Source organism: Nipponia nippon, unplaced genomic scaffold, assembly GCF_047370975.1.
Source record: "Nipponia nippon isolate SJK-2023a ecotype South Korea unplaced genomic scaffold, ASM4737097v1 scaffold_46, whole genome shotgun sequence".
Taxonomy (NCBI): domain Eukaryota; kingdom Metazoa; phylum Chordata; class Aves; order Pelecaniformes; family Threskiornithidae; genus Nipponia; species Nipponia nippon.
The window spans coordinates 909,415-924,804 of NW_028262365.1; the positions used below are offsets into that span (position 1 = coordinate 909,415).

Below are 15,390 nucleotides of genomic sequence, written 5' to 3' on the forward strand. Positions count from 1 at the left end.
CCCTTTTGGTTGCCCCGCCCCCCTTTTCCCCGCCTCCCCTCTCCGCGCATGCGTCGTCACCCGGAAGTGGAACCGAAGCGGCGGCGTGACTCGGAAGTGGGACGCGAGGGCGGCGCGCACGAGTGGAGGCGAGGGACCGGAGCGGAGCCGCCATGTGAGGGGGCACCGGCACCGGGACCGGGACCGGGACCGGGTGGGGGGAGGGAGGCCGGGGGAGGCCGCACCGCGTTTCGTCCCGTCCCGTCCCGTCCCGTCCCGTCCGGGCCCTGGTTCGCCACCCCCCGGGTCCCGCCCCGGAGGCCCCCGCGGCCCCACCGGTGTCTCCTGAGGCCCCGGTTCCCCGTCCCGGTGTCCCCTGCCCCCCCCCAGTGTCCCCATCCCGGTGTCCTCTGCCGCTCCCAGTGTCCCCTGCCACCCCCTGTTCCCTGTCCCGGTGTCCCCTGCCACCCCCCGGTGTCCCCAGACATCCCCAGTGTCCCCTGCCACCCCCGGTGTCCCCAGGCCCCCCCCCCCCGTACCCTGTCCCGGTGTCCCCTGCCACCCCCGGTGTCCCCAGGCCCCCCCCCCCGTACCCTGTCCCGGTGTCCCCTGCCAGCCCCGGTGTCCCCAGGCACCCCCTGTACCCCGTCCCGGTGTTCCCTGCCACTCCTGGAGTCCCCTGTCACCCCTAGTTCCTTGTCCCCAGTGTCCCTTGCCACCCCTTGTTCCCCATCACGGTGTCCCTTGTTAACCCCTGGTGTCCCCAGACACTCGTGGTGTCCCCTGCCACCCTCGGTTCCCTGTCACCAGTGTCCCTTGCCACCCCCTGTTCCCCATCCTGGTGTCCCCTGCCACCCCTGGTGTCCCCTGCCACCCTCTGTTCCCCATCCCAATGTCCCCTGCCACCCCTGGTGCCCCCTGTCACCCCTTGTTCCCCATCCCAATGTCCCCTGGTGTCCCCTGCCACCCTCTATTCCCCATCCCAATGTCCCCTGCCACTCCTGGTGTCCCCTGGCACTGTTAGTTCCCTGTCACCAGTGTCCCTTGCCACCCCCTGTTCCCCATCCTGGTGTCCCCAGACACCCCTGGTGTCCCCTGCCACCCCTTGTTCCCCATCCCAATGTCCCCTGCCACCCCTGGTGCCCCCTGTCACCCCTTGTTCCCCCTCCCAATGTCCCCTGCCACTCCTGGTGTCCCCTGCCACCTTTAGTTCCCTGTCACCAGTGTCCCCTGCCACCCCCTGTTCCCCATCCCGGTGTCCCCTGCCACCCCCTGGTGCCCCCTGCCACCCCCTGTTCCCCATTCCCCATCCCAATGTCTCCTGCCACCCCCTGGTGTCCCCTGCCACCTTTAGTTCCTTGTCACCAGTGTCCCTTGCCACCCCCTGTTCCCCATCCTGGTGTCCCCTGCCACCCCTGGTGTCCCCTGCCACCCCTTGTTCCCCATCCCAATGTCCCCTGCCACCCTCGGTTCCCTGTCACCAGTGTCCCTTGCCACCCCCTGTTCCCCATCCTGGTGTCCCCTGCCACCCCTGGTGTCCCCTGCCACCCTCTGTTCCCCATCCCAATGTCCCCTGCCACCCCTGGTGCCCCTTGTCACCCCTTGTTCCCCCTCCCAATGTCTCCTGGTGTCCCCTGCCACCCTCTATTCCCCATCCCAATGTCCCCTGCCACTCCTGGTGTCCCCTGCCACTGTTAGTTCCCTGTCACCAGTGTCCCTTGCCACCCCCTGTTCCCCATCCTGGTGTCCCCTGCCACCCCTGGTGTCCCCTGCCACCCTCTGTTCCCCATCCCAATGTCCCCTGCCACCCCTGGTGCCCCTTGTCACCCCTTGTTCCCCCTCCCAATGTCTCCTGGTGTCCCCTGCCACCCTCTATTCCCCATCCCAATGTCCCCTGCCACTCCTGGTGTCCCCTGGCACTGTTAGTTCCCTGTCACCAGTGTCCCTTGCCACCCCCTGTTCCCCATCCTGGTGTCCCCTGCCACCCCTGGTGTCCCCTGCCACCCCCTGTTCCCCATCCTGGTGCCCCCTGCCACCCCCTGGTGCCCCCTGCCACCCCCTGGTGCCCCCTGCCACCCCCTGTTCCCCATCCCAATGTCCCCTGCCACCCCCGCTGTCCCCAGGCCCCCCCAGCACCCCCAGCCCCAATGCCCCCCCTCCGCTATGTCCCCATCTGGACGCCTCGCCTTGTCCCCGTGCTGTCCCCTCAACGTCCCCGTGCTGTCCCCTCAATGTCCCCGTGCTGTCCCTGCGCAGGAGCCTGCTGAACAAGCCCAAGAGCGAGATGACGCCGGAGGAGCTGCAGAAGCGGGAGGAGGAGGAGTTCAACACGGGGCCGCTCTCCGTCCTCACCCAGTCCGTCAAGAACAACACCCAGGTCCTCATCAACTGCCGCAACAACAAGAAGCTCCTGGGACGCGTCAAGGCCTTCGACAGGTCCGTGTCATTGTCCCCAAGGTGTCCCCAAGGGGTTCCCCGGGGTCTTTGGCGTCCTGCGGGGTTGTATCGGTGTGATCTTGGGGTGTCCTGCTGTGCCCGGGGGCTCCCCGGTTCTGCTCTCCCTTATCCTCGGGGTTTATGATGTCCCCATGGGTCACCCCAGGGTCCCCAATGTCCCTTGGGTCACTCTGGAGTCCCCCCATGGTCCCAGGGTCCCCCCCACAACCCCCAGTGTCCCCCTGGGTCACTCCAGAATCCCCCCAAGCGTCCCCCTACAGTCCCCAATGTCCCCCTAGGTCACTCTGGGGTCCCCCCATGGTCCGCAGTGTCCCCCTCGGTCACTCCAGGATCCCCCCACGGTCCCCGGTGTCCCCCTGGGTCACGCCAGGATCCCCCCGCGGTCCCCAGTGTCCCCCAGGTCACTCTGGGGTCCCCCCGTGGTCCCAGGGTTCCCCCACAGTCCCCAATGTCCCCCGGGTCACTCTGGGGTCCTCCCAGGGTCCCCCCATGACCCCCAGTGTCCCCCTGGTCACTCTTGGTCACCCCCCAGGGTCCCCCCACGGTCCCCAATGTCCCCCGGGTCACTCTGGGGTCCCCCCAGGTTCCCCCACAATCCCCAATGTCCCCCTGGTCACTCTGGGGTCCCCCCACGGTCTCCGCACTGTCCCCAGTGTCCCCCTGGTCACTCCTGGTGACCCCCCAGGGTCCCCCCACGGTCCCCAATGTCCCCCTGGTCACTCTGGGGTCCCCCCACGGTCCCCAGTGTCCCCCGGGTCACTCTGGGGTCCCCCCAGGTCCCCCCACAATCCCCAATGTCCCCCTGGTCACTCTGGGGTCCCCCCAGGTCCCCCCATGTCCCCCTGGTCACTCTGGGGTCCCCCCAGGTCCCCCCACAATCCCCAGTGTCCCCCTGGTCACTCTGGGGTCCCCTCACGGTCCCCAATGTCCCCCTGGTCACTCTGGGGTCCCCCCAGGGTCCCCCCACGGTCCCCAATGTCCCCTTGGGTCATGCTAGTGTCCCCAAAAATGCTTTTTGGGATCTCCAGGGTGGCCAGTATCCCCCAAAGTGTCCTCCGTGGTCCCCCTGGGTCACCCCGTGGTCCCCAATGTCCCCATCGGTCACCCCCAAAGAGCCTCTGAGGTCCTCAGTGTCCCTGCAGGGTCCCCAAAGTCCCCCTGGGGTCCTGCCCTGGTGTGACCCAGCGTCCCCCTGCTCCCGCGTGTTCCCCTCCAGGGAACTTGGGGACCCCAGGGGGACCCAAAGGGACCCTGGAGGTCCCGCTGGGGTGCTCCCGTGTCCCTCCAGTGCTGCTGGCGTCCCCAAAATCTTGCTGGCGTCCCTAAAATCTCGCTGGGATCCCCAAAATCTTGCTGGCGTCCCCAAAATCTCGCTGGGATCCCCAAAATCTCGCTGGGGTCCCTAAAATCTTGCTGGCGTCCCCAAAATCTTGCTGGCGTCCCTAAAATCTTGCTGGTGTCCCCAAAATCTTGCTGGGATCCCCAAAATCTTGCTGGCGTCCCTAAAATCTTGCTGGGATCCCCAAAATCTTGCTGGTGTCCCCAAAATCTTGCTGGGGTCCCTAAAATCTTGCTGGGATCCCCAAAATCTTGCTGGCGTCCCCAAAATCTTGCTGGCGTCCCTAAAATCTTGCTGGCGTCCCCAAAATCTTGCTGGGATCCCCAAAATCTTGCTGGTGTCCCCAAAATCTTGCTGGGGTCCCTAAAATCTTGCTGGGATCCCCAAAATCTCGCTGGGGTCCCCAAAATCTCGCTGGCGTCCCCCTGGTCCTGCTTGATCCCCTCAGGGCCCCCCCCTCCCCAAATTTCTCCTGCTCTCACTCAATCTCCTCCCCGCGTCCTCCTGCTCCCCCAACCCCTCGGGGAACGCGCAGCCCCCCTCAACCAGCTTTTGGGGGTCCCCCAAATATATTTATGTGTCTGTGTGTGTCCCCCCCCCCGCCCCTTCCCTCTTCAGGCACTGCAACATGGTGCTGGAGAACGTGAAGGAGATGTGGACGGAGGTGCCCAAAAGCGGGAAGGGGAAGAAAAAATCCAAACCGGTCAACAAAGACCGTTACATCTCCAAAATGTTCCTCCGCGGCGACTCCGTCATCGTCGTCCTGCGCAACCCCCTCATCGCCGGGAAGTAGGGGACCCCCCACCCCCCGACCCCCCGGATCCCTCTTTAGGACCGTCCACCCCCGCCTTGGGGTGCCCAGCCGGGTCCTGGCGTCCTCGGGGTGCGCCCACCCTACCGGCCCCCCCCCCCCCCGCCCCCCAACACCTTGCGCACCCCCCTGGGCCCTCACGCAGGGACCCCTTCCCTCTCCCACCCCCCCCCCCAGGGGGGTATTTTGGGGGGGGGGGGTGTCTGTGCCCCTGGGGGGGGGGTGGGGTGTGCAGAATTTTGGGGTGTCGTGTGTGTTGTGTCGTCGTCCCGTCCCCCCCCGGGGCAATAAAGCTGGTTCGTTCCTACCCGGTGTCACCCTTTGTGCCCCCCCCCCCCCGGGGTCGATTTCCCCCCCCCCGGGATCGATTCCCCCCCCCCCCCCCGGGATCGATATCCCGCCTCCCCCCCCCCCCCCCGCTCCGGGACCTCCCGGCCTCGCTTTGCGCGGGAAAACGGGGGGGGGGGGGGGGAGCGCAGGGGCGTGGTCAGCGCTGGCCACGCCCCCTCCCGCGGCAGCGTCCAGGCGCCGCTCTCCTGCGGGGCCACGCCCCCCCCCCCCCCGCGGAGGCCTCGTCCAACCAGAGGAGGCCGTGGCGCTGGGTCCGCCTCCTTTGTATAAGCCACGCCCCCTGTCCAGGCCACGCCCACCCCTCCCGCCGGAGTTTGACGCCGGCGCTGCCTGGGCGAGGTGCGAGCGCGGGATTCCTCGGCCCCGCCCACCCTGCGGCTCAGCCCCGCCCACCCCCGGTCCCGGGACCCCTCCCCGGGGCCTGGGACCCCCCCCGGATCCGGGACCCCCCCCTCCGGGGCCGTTTGACCCCCGGTACTTGCCCCCCCCCCCCCCCCCCCAGATGCGGCACCCGGGGGGCAGCGCCCGGGGCCCGAGGCCGCCCCGCAGCCAACGGTGAGGGGGGGGGGGCGGGGGCACCGCGTGTCGCTGTCACCCCCCCGGGTGTCCCCACGCTGGGCCCCTGGCCGGTGTGTGTCCCCCCCCCACGGTGTCGCCTTCCGATGGCCCCCCACCAGTGTGTCCCCCCCCATGTCCCCGTCGTCCCCCCCGGTGTCCCCCCCATGTCCCTCTGTCCCCCCCCACAGCCCTGTGTCCCCCCCCGTGTGTCCCCCCCCCAGTGTCCACCCCATGTCACCCCCCCATGTCCCCGATGTGTGTGTGTGTCCCCCCAGTGTCCCCCCATGTCCCCGTGTCCCCCCCGTGTGTCCCCCCCAGTGTCCCCCCCATGTCCCCGTGTGTCCCCCCATGTCCCCCCCCATGTCCCTGTGTCTTCCCCCCAGTGTCCCCCTCCCCAGCCCGGTGTCCCCACCTCAGTGTCCCCCCCATGTCCCCCCCCCCCCAGTGTCCCCCCCCATGTCCCTGTGTCCCCAGCCCTCAGTGTCCCCCTCCCCAGCCCGATGTCCCCCCCCCGATGTCCGTCCCCCCCAGCGTCCCCCCCCACAGCCCCGTGTCCCCCCCGGTGTCCCCCTCCTCCCGTATCCCCCCCATGTCCCCCCCCCCCCGGTGTCCCCCCCCCCAGCCCTGTGCCCCCCCCGCTGTCCCCCCATGTCCCCGTGTCCCCCCCAGGCCCCCCCGCCGGGACTGGCGCTGGCTGCTGCGGGACCTGGCCGGGATGGTGCCATGGCCCCGCGGCGGGGGGGACCCCGCACCCAGGTACGGGGGGGGGGCACCCGGGAGGGGGGTCTGGGTGCTGGGGGGGGGGGGGGGGCTTGGAGAGGGCTGGGGGGGGGAGTAGGGTGCTGGGAGGGGATGGGGGGTGTCTGGGTGCTGGGGGGCTGGGGGCTGGAGGGGGGCTGCACCCCCAGACCCCCCCCCCAGGGGCAGGTGCTGCAGCACGTCCTGGGCTACATCCAGCACCTGCAGAGGAGCCTGAGCGCCGCCCGGGGGGGGGCAGGTAAGGGGGACCCCCCCCCCTCCCCAATTCAGGGACACCCCCCCCGGGACCCCCCCTTCCCACCCCCAAGCCCTCCAGTCCCCCCCAAACCCATTCTGGGACCCCCTTCCAATGGAGGCCCCCCCAAATGGGGACCCCCCCCGGGACCCCCCTCCCCCCCAAGCCCTCCAGTCCCCCCCAAACCCATTCTGGGACCCCTCCCCTAATTGAGGACACCCCCCCCCCATTCAGGGACCCCCCCCGGGACCCCCCTCCTCTCCAATCCCCTCCTTCCCCCCCCCCAAGGCCTCCAGTTCCCCCCAGACCCATTTGGGGACCCCCCCCCTAATTGGGGACCCTCCCCAGTTGGGGACACCCCCCAAATGGGGACACCCCCCCAATTCAGGGACCCCCTCCCTGACCCCCCCCGGGACCCCCCCCCCCAAGCCCTCCAGTCCCCCCCAAACCCACTCGGGGGACCCCCCCCCAAATGGGGACACCCCACCCCCAGTGACACCCCCCCCCCGCAGGCCACCCCGGTGACACCGCGGAGGTGGGCCCGAGCACCGGGGCCACACAGGGGTAGGTGACATTTGGCGGGAGGGGACAATTGGGGGCGGGGGGGGCACCCATAGGTGCTGACCCCCCCTCGCCCCCCCCCCCCAGGCAGCGGCTGGTGCCCTACGAGGAGGAGGAGGAGGAGATGGGGGGGGCCGGCAGCCCCTGGCTGGGCCCTACTGGGCCATACTGGGAGGCACTGGGCTGGGAAGGGGGGGTCCCCTTGTCCCCGCCCCCGCGGCGGGGGGGGCTGTTGGGGCTCAGCCCCTCCCTCTTGGCCTCCCCGCCCCCCCCGGGGCCCCCCGATGACGTGGCACGAGGTGGGTTGGGGGGGGGGGGGCACGGGGGGAGGGATGTCCCACCGTGTGTGCCACCCACTCAGTGTCACCCTGTGTCACCCCCCCCCCAGCCCTCTTCGCAGACGTCTGTCTCAGCCCACAGGTGGGGACCGTCACCCCCCCCCCACTGTCACCCCCACTGTCACCCCCCAGTGTCATATCCACCCCCCACTGTCACATCCCCCCAGTGTCACACCCCCCCAGTGTCACCCCCCCAGTGTCACAGCCTCCCCCAGTGTCACCCCCCCAGTGTGTCAACCCCCTAGTGTCACCCCCCCAGTGTCACCCTGTGGTGTCACCACCACCCCCAGTGTCACCCCGCCCCAGTGTCACCCCCCAGTGTCACCCCCCACTGTCACCCCCCAGTGTCACACCCCCAGTGTCACCCCCCCCCAGTGTCACAGCCTCCCCCAGTGTCACCCCCCCCAGTGTGTCAACCCCCTAGTGTCACCCCCCCAGTGTCACCCTGCGGTGTCACCACCCCCCCAGTGTCACCCCCAGTGTCACCCCGCAGTGTCACATCCCCCCAGTGTCACCCCCCAGTGTCACCCCCACTGTCACCCCCCAGTGTCACATCCCCCCAGTGTCACCCCGTAGTGTCACCACCCCCCCAGTGTCACCCCCACTGTCACCCCCCCAGTGTCACATCCCCCCAGTGTCACCCCCTCCCAGTGCCACCCCCCAGTGTCACATCTCCCCCCCAGTATCACCCCCGTGTCACCCCCCAGTGTCACCCCTCCCACTGTCACCCCCCAGTGTCACCCCCCCAGCGTCACCCTCCTCAGTGTCACCCCGCGGTGTCACATCCCCCCCAGTGTCACCCCCCCAGTGTCACCCCCCCCAGTGTCACCCCCCCAGTGTCACCCCGCGGTCTCCCGCTTGTCCCCGCAGGCCCCGGCAGTGGCACCGCAGGAGGCGGGGGCCGACGGCAGGCGGGTGGGGACCCCCGGGGTGGCCCTGGGGACAGCGCGGGGACGGGGACGGGGACAGGGACAGGGCGGCCCCCCCCGCCCCAAAAAGAAATGCGTGAACGGGTTCATCATGTTCTGCCGCCTCAACCGGAAACCCTACATCAGGTGGGGACACGGGGACACGGGGGGGACGGGGGGACAGCGGGGGGGACGGGGACCCTGGGGACATGGGGACAGCGGGGGGGACGTGGGGACCCCAGGGAGGATGGAGACCTTGGGGACATGGGGACAGCGGGGGGGACGTGGGGACCCCAGGGAGGATGGAGACCTTGGGGACATGGGGACAGTGGGGGGGCATGGGGACATGGGGACAGCGGGGGGGACATGGGGACATGGGGACAGCGGGGGGCGTGGGGACATGGGGACAGCAGGGGGACGTGGGGACCCCAGGGAGGACGGAGACCCTGGGGACATGGGGACAGCAGGGGGAGCATGGGGACAGCGAGCGGGGCGTGGGGACATGGGGACAGCTGGGGGGACATGGGGACAGTGGGGGGCGTGGGGACATGGGGACAGCGGGGGGACGTGGGGACAGGGGGGGGCATGGGGACATGGGCACATGGGGACAGCGGGGGAGACGTGGGGACCCCAGGGAGGACGGAGACCCTGGGGACATGGGGACAGCGGGGGGGGCATGGGGACATGGGGGCAGCAGGGGGCATGGGGACATGGGGACAGCGGGGGGGCATGGGGACATGGGGACAGCGGGGGGGACATGGGGACATGGCGACAGCGGGGGGCGTGGGGACTTGGGGACAGCGAGGAGGGTGTGGGGACATGGGGACAGTGGGGGGGACATGGGGACAGCGGGGGGGACGGAGACCCTGGGGACATGGGGACAGCGGGGGGGACATGGGGACCCCAGGGAGGACGGGGACCCTGGGGACATGGGGACCTTGGGGATGTGGGGACAGTGGGGGGGACATGGGGACCCTGGGGACAGCAGGGGGGACATGAGGACAACAGGGGGGACATGGGGACCTTGGGGACATGGGGACAGCGGGGGGCATGTGGGGACCCTAGGGGACCTGGGGACATGGGGACCCTAGGGGACCTGGGGACATAGGGACCTGGGGACAGCAGGGGGGACATGGGGACCCCAGGGAGGACGGGGACCCTGGGGACATGGGGACCTTGGGGACAGCAGGGGGGACATGGGGACCCCAGGGACAATGGGGACATGGGGGACTGGGGGACATGGGGACCCCGGAGGGGACATGGGGACACCACGGGGACCCCAGGAGGACGGGGACAGCCGAGGAGGACGTGAGCTCGGGGGGGGGGGGGGGGAGACACGGGGACCGGGGTGAGCCCCGGGGTGGTGACACCCCCGGTGACGGTGACGGTGCCAGCGCCCACCCGGGCCTGGCCTCCACCGCGGCCACGCGGGAGCTGGCACAGCTCTGGCGCAGCCTCAGCCCCGACGAGCGCCGGCCGTACTGGTACGTACTGGTTCATACTGGGCGCCGGGACAGCGGGGTGTCACCCCGCCCCAGGACACCTGGCTGTCCCCTGTCCCGGTCCCCCCCGCAGTGTCCCCTCTGTCACCCGCAGCCTGCGGGCCCGGCGGTTCAGCCGTCTGCACGACCGGGTGATGCGGCCGGACGGTGACGGTGACGGCGACGGTGACGGTGACACCGAGCCCCCCGCGCCCCTCCAGCTGCTGCTGGCCACCCGCGCTGGCCCGCTCGGGGGGGGCCCTCTGCCACCCTGATGTCCCCTCCTGGCCCCAGCCTTGTCCCCATCTTGTCACTGTCCCTGTCCCCATCCCTGTCCTCATCCCTGTCCCTGTCCCCATCCTGTCCCTGTCCCTATCCCATCCCTGTCCCTGTCCCCATTCCCGTCCCCATCCCTGTCCCTGTCCCCATCCCTGTCCCTGTCCCCATCCCCATCCTGTCCCTGTCCCCATCCCTGTCCCCATCCTGTCCCCGTCCCCATCCTTGTCCCCATCCCATCCCTGTCCCTGTCCCCATCCTGGTCCCCATCGCATCCCCATCCTGTCCCCATCCCTGTCCCCATCCCTGTCCCTTGTCCCCATCCTGTCCCTGTCCCTATCCCATCCCTGTCCCTGTCCCCATCCCTGTCCCCATTCCCATCCCCATCCCTGTCCCCATCCTGTCCCCGTCCCCATCCCGGTCCCCATCCTGTCCTTGTCCCTGTCCCCATCCCTGTCCCCGTCCCTGTCCCCACCCTGGGGACAGCCCCATTCCTGCTGGTTTTAACCCCAAAACTATTTATTCGCTGGGGGGGGGGGGGGGGGCTGGCCCTGTCCCCTGGACCCTTGGGGACCCTTGGGGACCCCCTGGGGCCACCTGGGGACCCCTGGGGACACTTGGGGACCCCCCGGGGGCAGCGGCCATCGCTGAGCTGGGCAATAAAATCCCTTTGGTGCCTCTGTCCCCCCCCCTTGTCCCTCTGTGTGTCCCCCCCCCCCCGTGTCCCCAATGTCCCCAATGTCCCCAACCAGGCCGACAGCGTCATCGGAGCCATTTTATTGGGGGGGGGTGGCGGGGGGGGAGGGGTCCGGACCCCCTCAATTCTTCTTGGGCCTGGAGGCCTGCGCCAGCGACCACAGCGAGTAGCAGGTGCCTGCGGGGGGCGGGGGGCTCAGGGACCCCCCAGGGGACCCCGGCATTGGGGGGGACCCCCCCCCCCAAGGGACCCAGGTGTTGGGGGGACCCCCTCCCCCGGGTCTGTGCCCCCCGGGTCCCTGTGCCCCCCCCCAGGTCCCTGTGCCCCCCGGGTCCTTGTGCCCCCCCCTCCCCCGGGTCCCTGTGCCCCCCCCAGGTCCCTGTGCCCCCCGGGTCCTTGTGCCCCCCCTCCCCCGGGTCCCTGTGCCCCCCGGGTCCCTGTGCCCCCCAGGTCCCTATGCCCCCCGGGTCCCTGTGCCCCCCAGGTCCCTGTGCCCCGCCCCCGGGTCCCTGTGCCCCCCAGGTCCCTGTGCCCCCCCGGGTCCTTGTGCCCCCCAGGTCCCTGTGCCCCCCGGGTCCTTGTGCCCCCCGGGTCCCTGTGCCCCCCCAGGTCCCTGTGCCCCCCCAGTCCTTGTGCCCCCCGGGTCCCTGTCCCCCCCAGGTCCCTGTGCCCCCCAGTCCTTGTGCCCCCCCGGGTCCCTGTGCCCCCCAGGTCCCTGTGCCCCCCGGGTCCTTGTGCCCCCCAGGTCCCTGTGCCCCCCAGTCCTTGTGCCCCCCGGGTCCTTGTGCCCCCCAGGTCCCTGTGCCCCCCCAGTCCTTGTGCCCCCCGGGTCCCTGTGCCCCCCAGGTCCCTGTGCCCCCCCCGGGTCCCTGTGCCCCCCCAGGTCCCTGTGCCCCCCCGGGTCCCTGTGCCCCCCCAGTCCCTGTGCCCCCCCAGTCCCTGTCCCCCCCAGTCCCTGTGCCCCCCCGGGTCCCTGTCCCCCCCAGTCCCTGTGCCCCCCCAGTCCCTGTCCCCCCCAGTCCCTGTGCCCCCCCGGGTCCCTGTCCCCCCCAGTCCCTGTGCCCCCCCAGTCCCTGTCCCCCCCAGTCCCTGTGCCCCCCGGGTCCCTGTCCCCCCCCAGTCCCTGTGCCCCCCCGGGTCCCTGTCCCCCCCAGGTCCCTGTGCCCCCCGGGTCCCTGTCCCCCCCAGTCCCTGTGCCCCCCCGTTCCGCCCGTACCCACGGAGCAGATGAGGGTGGTGAGGTGGTAGAGGGCCGAGTCCATGGCCCCCCCTTGAGGTGCACCGGGAGCCCGTTGTCCTCCTGGGGGGGGACAGGGGACATCAAGGGGGGGCCAGGACCCCCCACTCCCCCCCCCGCCATGGGACCCCCCCCCTCACCTGGAAAAGCTTCTGGTGCTCGGGGACGCGGTTGTGGAGGTGCCGGGGGGGGGCGGGGGGGCCCAACGGCCGCACGCGCCCCCGGGGGGGGGCCGGGGGGGGGGGGGGGTGTGAGGGTCCCCCCCAGGGACCCCCCCAGGTCACCTGCACCCCCATAACCCCCCCCATAGCCCCCTATAACGCCTCCCATAGGGCCCCCCCAGACCCCCTCCCATAGGACCCCCCCCCTTTAGACCCCCCCCCCCTTTAGACCCCCCTCCCTATAGGCCCCCCCCATACGAGCCCCTCCCACCCTATAGGCCGCCCCCCCTTTAGGGGCCCCCCCATAGGGGCCCCTCCCACCCCATAGGACCCCCCCCTTTAGGCCCACCCCCCCCCATAAGGGCCCCTCCCACCCCATAGGACTCCCCCCACCCTTTAGGACCCCCCTCCCTATAGGGTCGTCCCCCCATATGGCCCCCCACTTCCTATAGGATCCCCCCCATATGGCTCCCCGCTCCCTATAGGGTCCCCCCACCCCATAGGACCCCCCCCCCCCCATAGGGTCGTCCCCCCCCCCCATAGGGTGTCTCCCCCATAGCCCCCCCTCCCGTGACCCCTTCAGAGGGCTCTTCCCAGGCCCCCCCCCGCCCCATATCGCCCCCCCATATCGAGACACCCCCCTCGCCCCATATCGCCCCCCCATATCGAGACACCCCCCCCCTCGCCCCATATCGCCCCCCCATATCGCGACACCCCCCCCCGTACCCGCAGGAGCCTCATGCTCAGCTCGGCCCCGATCGTCCTCTACCGCCACAGAGGGCACGGGGGGGGGGGGGCGAGGGGGGGCACGGGGGGGCGGGGCCCGGGACAGCCAGCCCCGTCACGCGCCCGGGTGCCACCCCCCCCCGTGGCCCCGCCCCGGTCCCCTCCGTGTTGTCCCCCCCCCCCCCCCGCGTCACTGTGGCCCCCCGCGGGGCCTTGTGACACCCCCCCCCCCCATGTCCCCAACCCCGTGTCCCCACGGCCCTGTGACCCCCCCCGTCCCTGTCCCCATGACCGTGACCCCCCCTTGTCCCCAACCCCCGTGTCCCCATGACCCCCCCCGTGTCCCCACGGCCCTGTGACCCCCCGTGTCCCCCCCCATCCCCATGACCCCCCTGTCCCTGTCCCCATGACCGTGACGCCCCCCTTGTCCCCAACCCCGTGTCCCCACGGCCCTGTGACCCCCCCGGCCCTGTCCCCATGACCGTGACCCCCTCGTGTCGTGTGTCCCCCCCCCCGTGTCCCCACGGCCCTGTGACCCCCCCGGCCCTGTCCCCATGACCGTGACCCCCTCGTGTCCCCCCCCGCGTCCCCACGGCACTGTGACCCCCGGTGTCCCCCCACGTCCCCAGCCCAATGTCCCTTCACCCCGTGTCCCCCTGGTGTCCCCATGTCCCTGTGGTGTCCCCCCATGTCACCCTGGTGTCCCCATGGTGTCCCCCTGTCCCTGTGATGTCCCCCCCATGTCCCCTTGGTGTCCCCCCATCCCTGTGACAACCCCCCGTGTCCCCATGTCGTCCCCGTGTCCCCTTGGTGTCCCCGTGATGTCCCCCCCGTGTCCCCTTGGTGTCCCCATGTCCCTCTGACATCCCCCCATGTCCCCCTTGGTGTCCCAGTGTCCCTGTGACGTCCCCCTCATGTCACCCTGGTGTCCCCATGTCCCTCTGACATCCCCCCATGTCCCCCTTGGTGTCCCAGTGTCCCTGTGACGTCCCCCTCATGTCACCCTGGTGTCCCCATGTCCCCCCATGTCACCCTGGTGTCCCCATGTCCCCTTGGTGTCCCCATGTCCCTCTGATGTCCCCCCCATGCCCCCTTGGTGTCCCCATGTCCCTGTGGTGTCCCCATGATGTCCCCTCCATGTCACCCTGGTGTCCCCGTGATGCCCCCCCCGTGTCACCCTGGTGTCCCCGTGTCCCTGTGGTGTCCCCATGATGTCCCCTCCATGTCACCCTGGTGTCCCCGTGGTGTCCCCGTGATGTCCCCCCCGTGTCACCCTGGTGTCCCCGTGTCCCTCCGACGTCCCCCCCCGTGTCACCCTGGTGTCCCCGTGTCCCGCCCTGTCCCTGTGTCCCCGTGGCGGGGGGACGACACCCAACAGGCAGTGACAGAGGGGACAGGAGGGGGACACAGCCCTGGGGGGGGGCAGCAGGTCCCCAAGGGGCTGGGGGGGACATTTGGGGACATTGGGGGGGGGGGGGTTGGGGTGCTGGGGGGCACAGAGGGGACATTTGGGGACATCGGGGGGTGCTGGGGGGCACAAAGGGGATGGGGGGATTTGGGGACATCGGGGGGGTTGGGTGCTGGGGGGGCACAGAGGGGACATCTGGGGACATTGGGGGGGTGCTGGGGGGCACAGAGGGGACATTTGGGGGGATTTGGGGACATCGGGGGGTTTTGGGGTGCTGGGGAGGGCACAAAGGGGACATTTGGGGACATTGGGGGGTGCTGGGGGGCACAGAGGGGACATTTGGGGACATCGGGGGGTTTTGGGGTGCTGGGGGGGCACAAAGGGGACATTTGGGGGGATTTGGGGACATCGGGGGGGTTGGGGTGCTGGGGGGGGTCCCCTTGCGCCCCCCCCCCCCGCAGCAGCGCAGGGCTCTTGGCAAAGGGTTTTATTGAGGCCCGACCCCCCCCCCCCCCAAAACCCCACCAAATAAATATACAATAAAAAGCAACCGGCGTTAAAAAGGGCAAATTTGGGGGGGGGGGGGCAAGGGGGGGGCCCAGGTTTGGGGGGCCCGGGGGGGGGAGGGGGCCCAGACTATCACACAGTGATAAGGCGGCGGTGACGAACCCCCGGGGGGGGGCGATGGGGACAAGGGGGGGGGGGGGGGGCTTCGTGGCTGTACAAATATACAAGGGGGGGGGGGGGTTTGGGGGGGCCCCCGGGGGTTTGGGGGGGGGCCTGGAGGGGTTTGGGGCACCCCCGGGGGGGTTTGGGGGCCCCTGGGGGTTTTGGGGGGCCCCCGGGGGGTTTGGGGGGCCCTGGAGGGGCCCCGGCTTGGGGTAGTGTTGGGGGGCCCCCCCCCGGGGGGGGATATGGAGCCGTGCTGCCCCTATGGGGGGCTATAAGGTCCATAATTGCCCCTGGGGGGGGGGGGGGGGATAAGGCCCCTAATTGCCCCCCAGGGGGGTGTGTAGTGCCCCCCCTGCCCCCCCCGGGGTGTATAGATCCTATAGGTGCCCCCCAGGGGGTGTAGTGTTGTTCCCCCCCCCCCCGGGGGGGATAGGTC

General features: G+C 70.7%; 2 protein-coding genes and 1 long non-coding RNA gene across 3 annotated transcripts; 2 read left to right on the forward strand and 1 right to left on the reverse strand.

The window, feature by feature from the left end:
* The first annotated feature begins 22 nt into the window (after positions 1 to 22).
* On the forward strand, positions 23 to 4,776 carry SNRPD2 (small nuclear ribonucleoprotein D2 polypeptide). Its single transcript, XM_087729730.1, has 3 exons — positions 23 to 154; positions 2,236 to 2,415; positions 4,394 to 4,776. Coding segments are annotated over exons 1-3 (357 nt in total). The 5' UTR covers positions 23 to 152; the 3' UTR covers positions 4,569 to 4,776.
* Positions 4,777 to 7,334: 2,558 nt separating this feature from the next.
* On the forward strand, positions 7,335 to 10,225 carry MEIOSIN (meiosis initiator). The gene is made up of 4 exons (XM_087729653.1): positions 7,335 to 7,349; positions 8,259 to 8,443; positions 9,691 to 9,780; positions 9,893 to 10,225. The coding sequence occupies exons 1-4, from the start codon at positions 7,335 to 7,337 to the stop codon at positions 10,050 to 10,052; spliced, it is 450 nt and encodes a 149-aa protein (XP_087585779.1). The 3' UTR covers positions 10,053 to 10,225.
* Positions 10,226 to 10,834: 609 nt separating this feature from the next.
* On the reverse strand, positions 10,835 to 12,216 carry LOC148052607 (uncharacterized). The gene is made up of 3 exons (XR_015698506.1): positions 12,128 to 12,216; positions 11,967 to 12,050; positions 10,835 to 10,927 (listed from the first exon to the last, which is right to left on the reverse strand). It is a non-coding gene; the product is annotated as an uncharacterized LOC148052607 (long non-coding RNA).
* Positions 12,217 to 15,390: the final 3,174 nt, after the last annotated feature.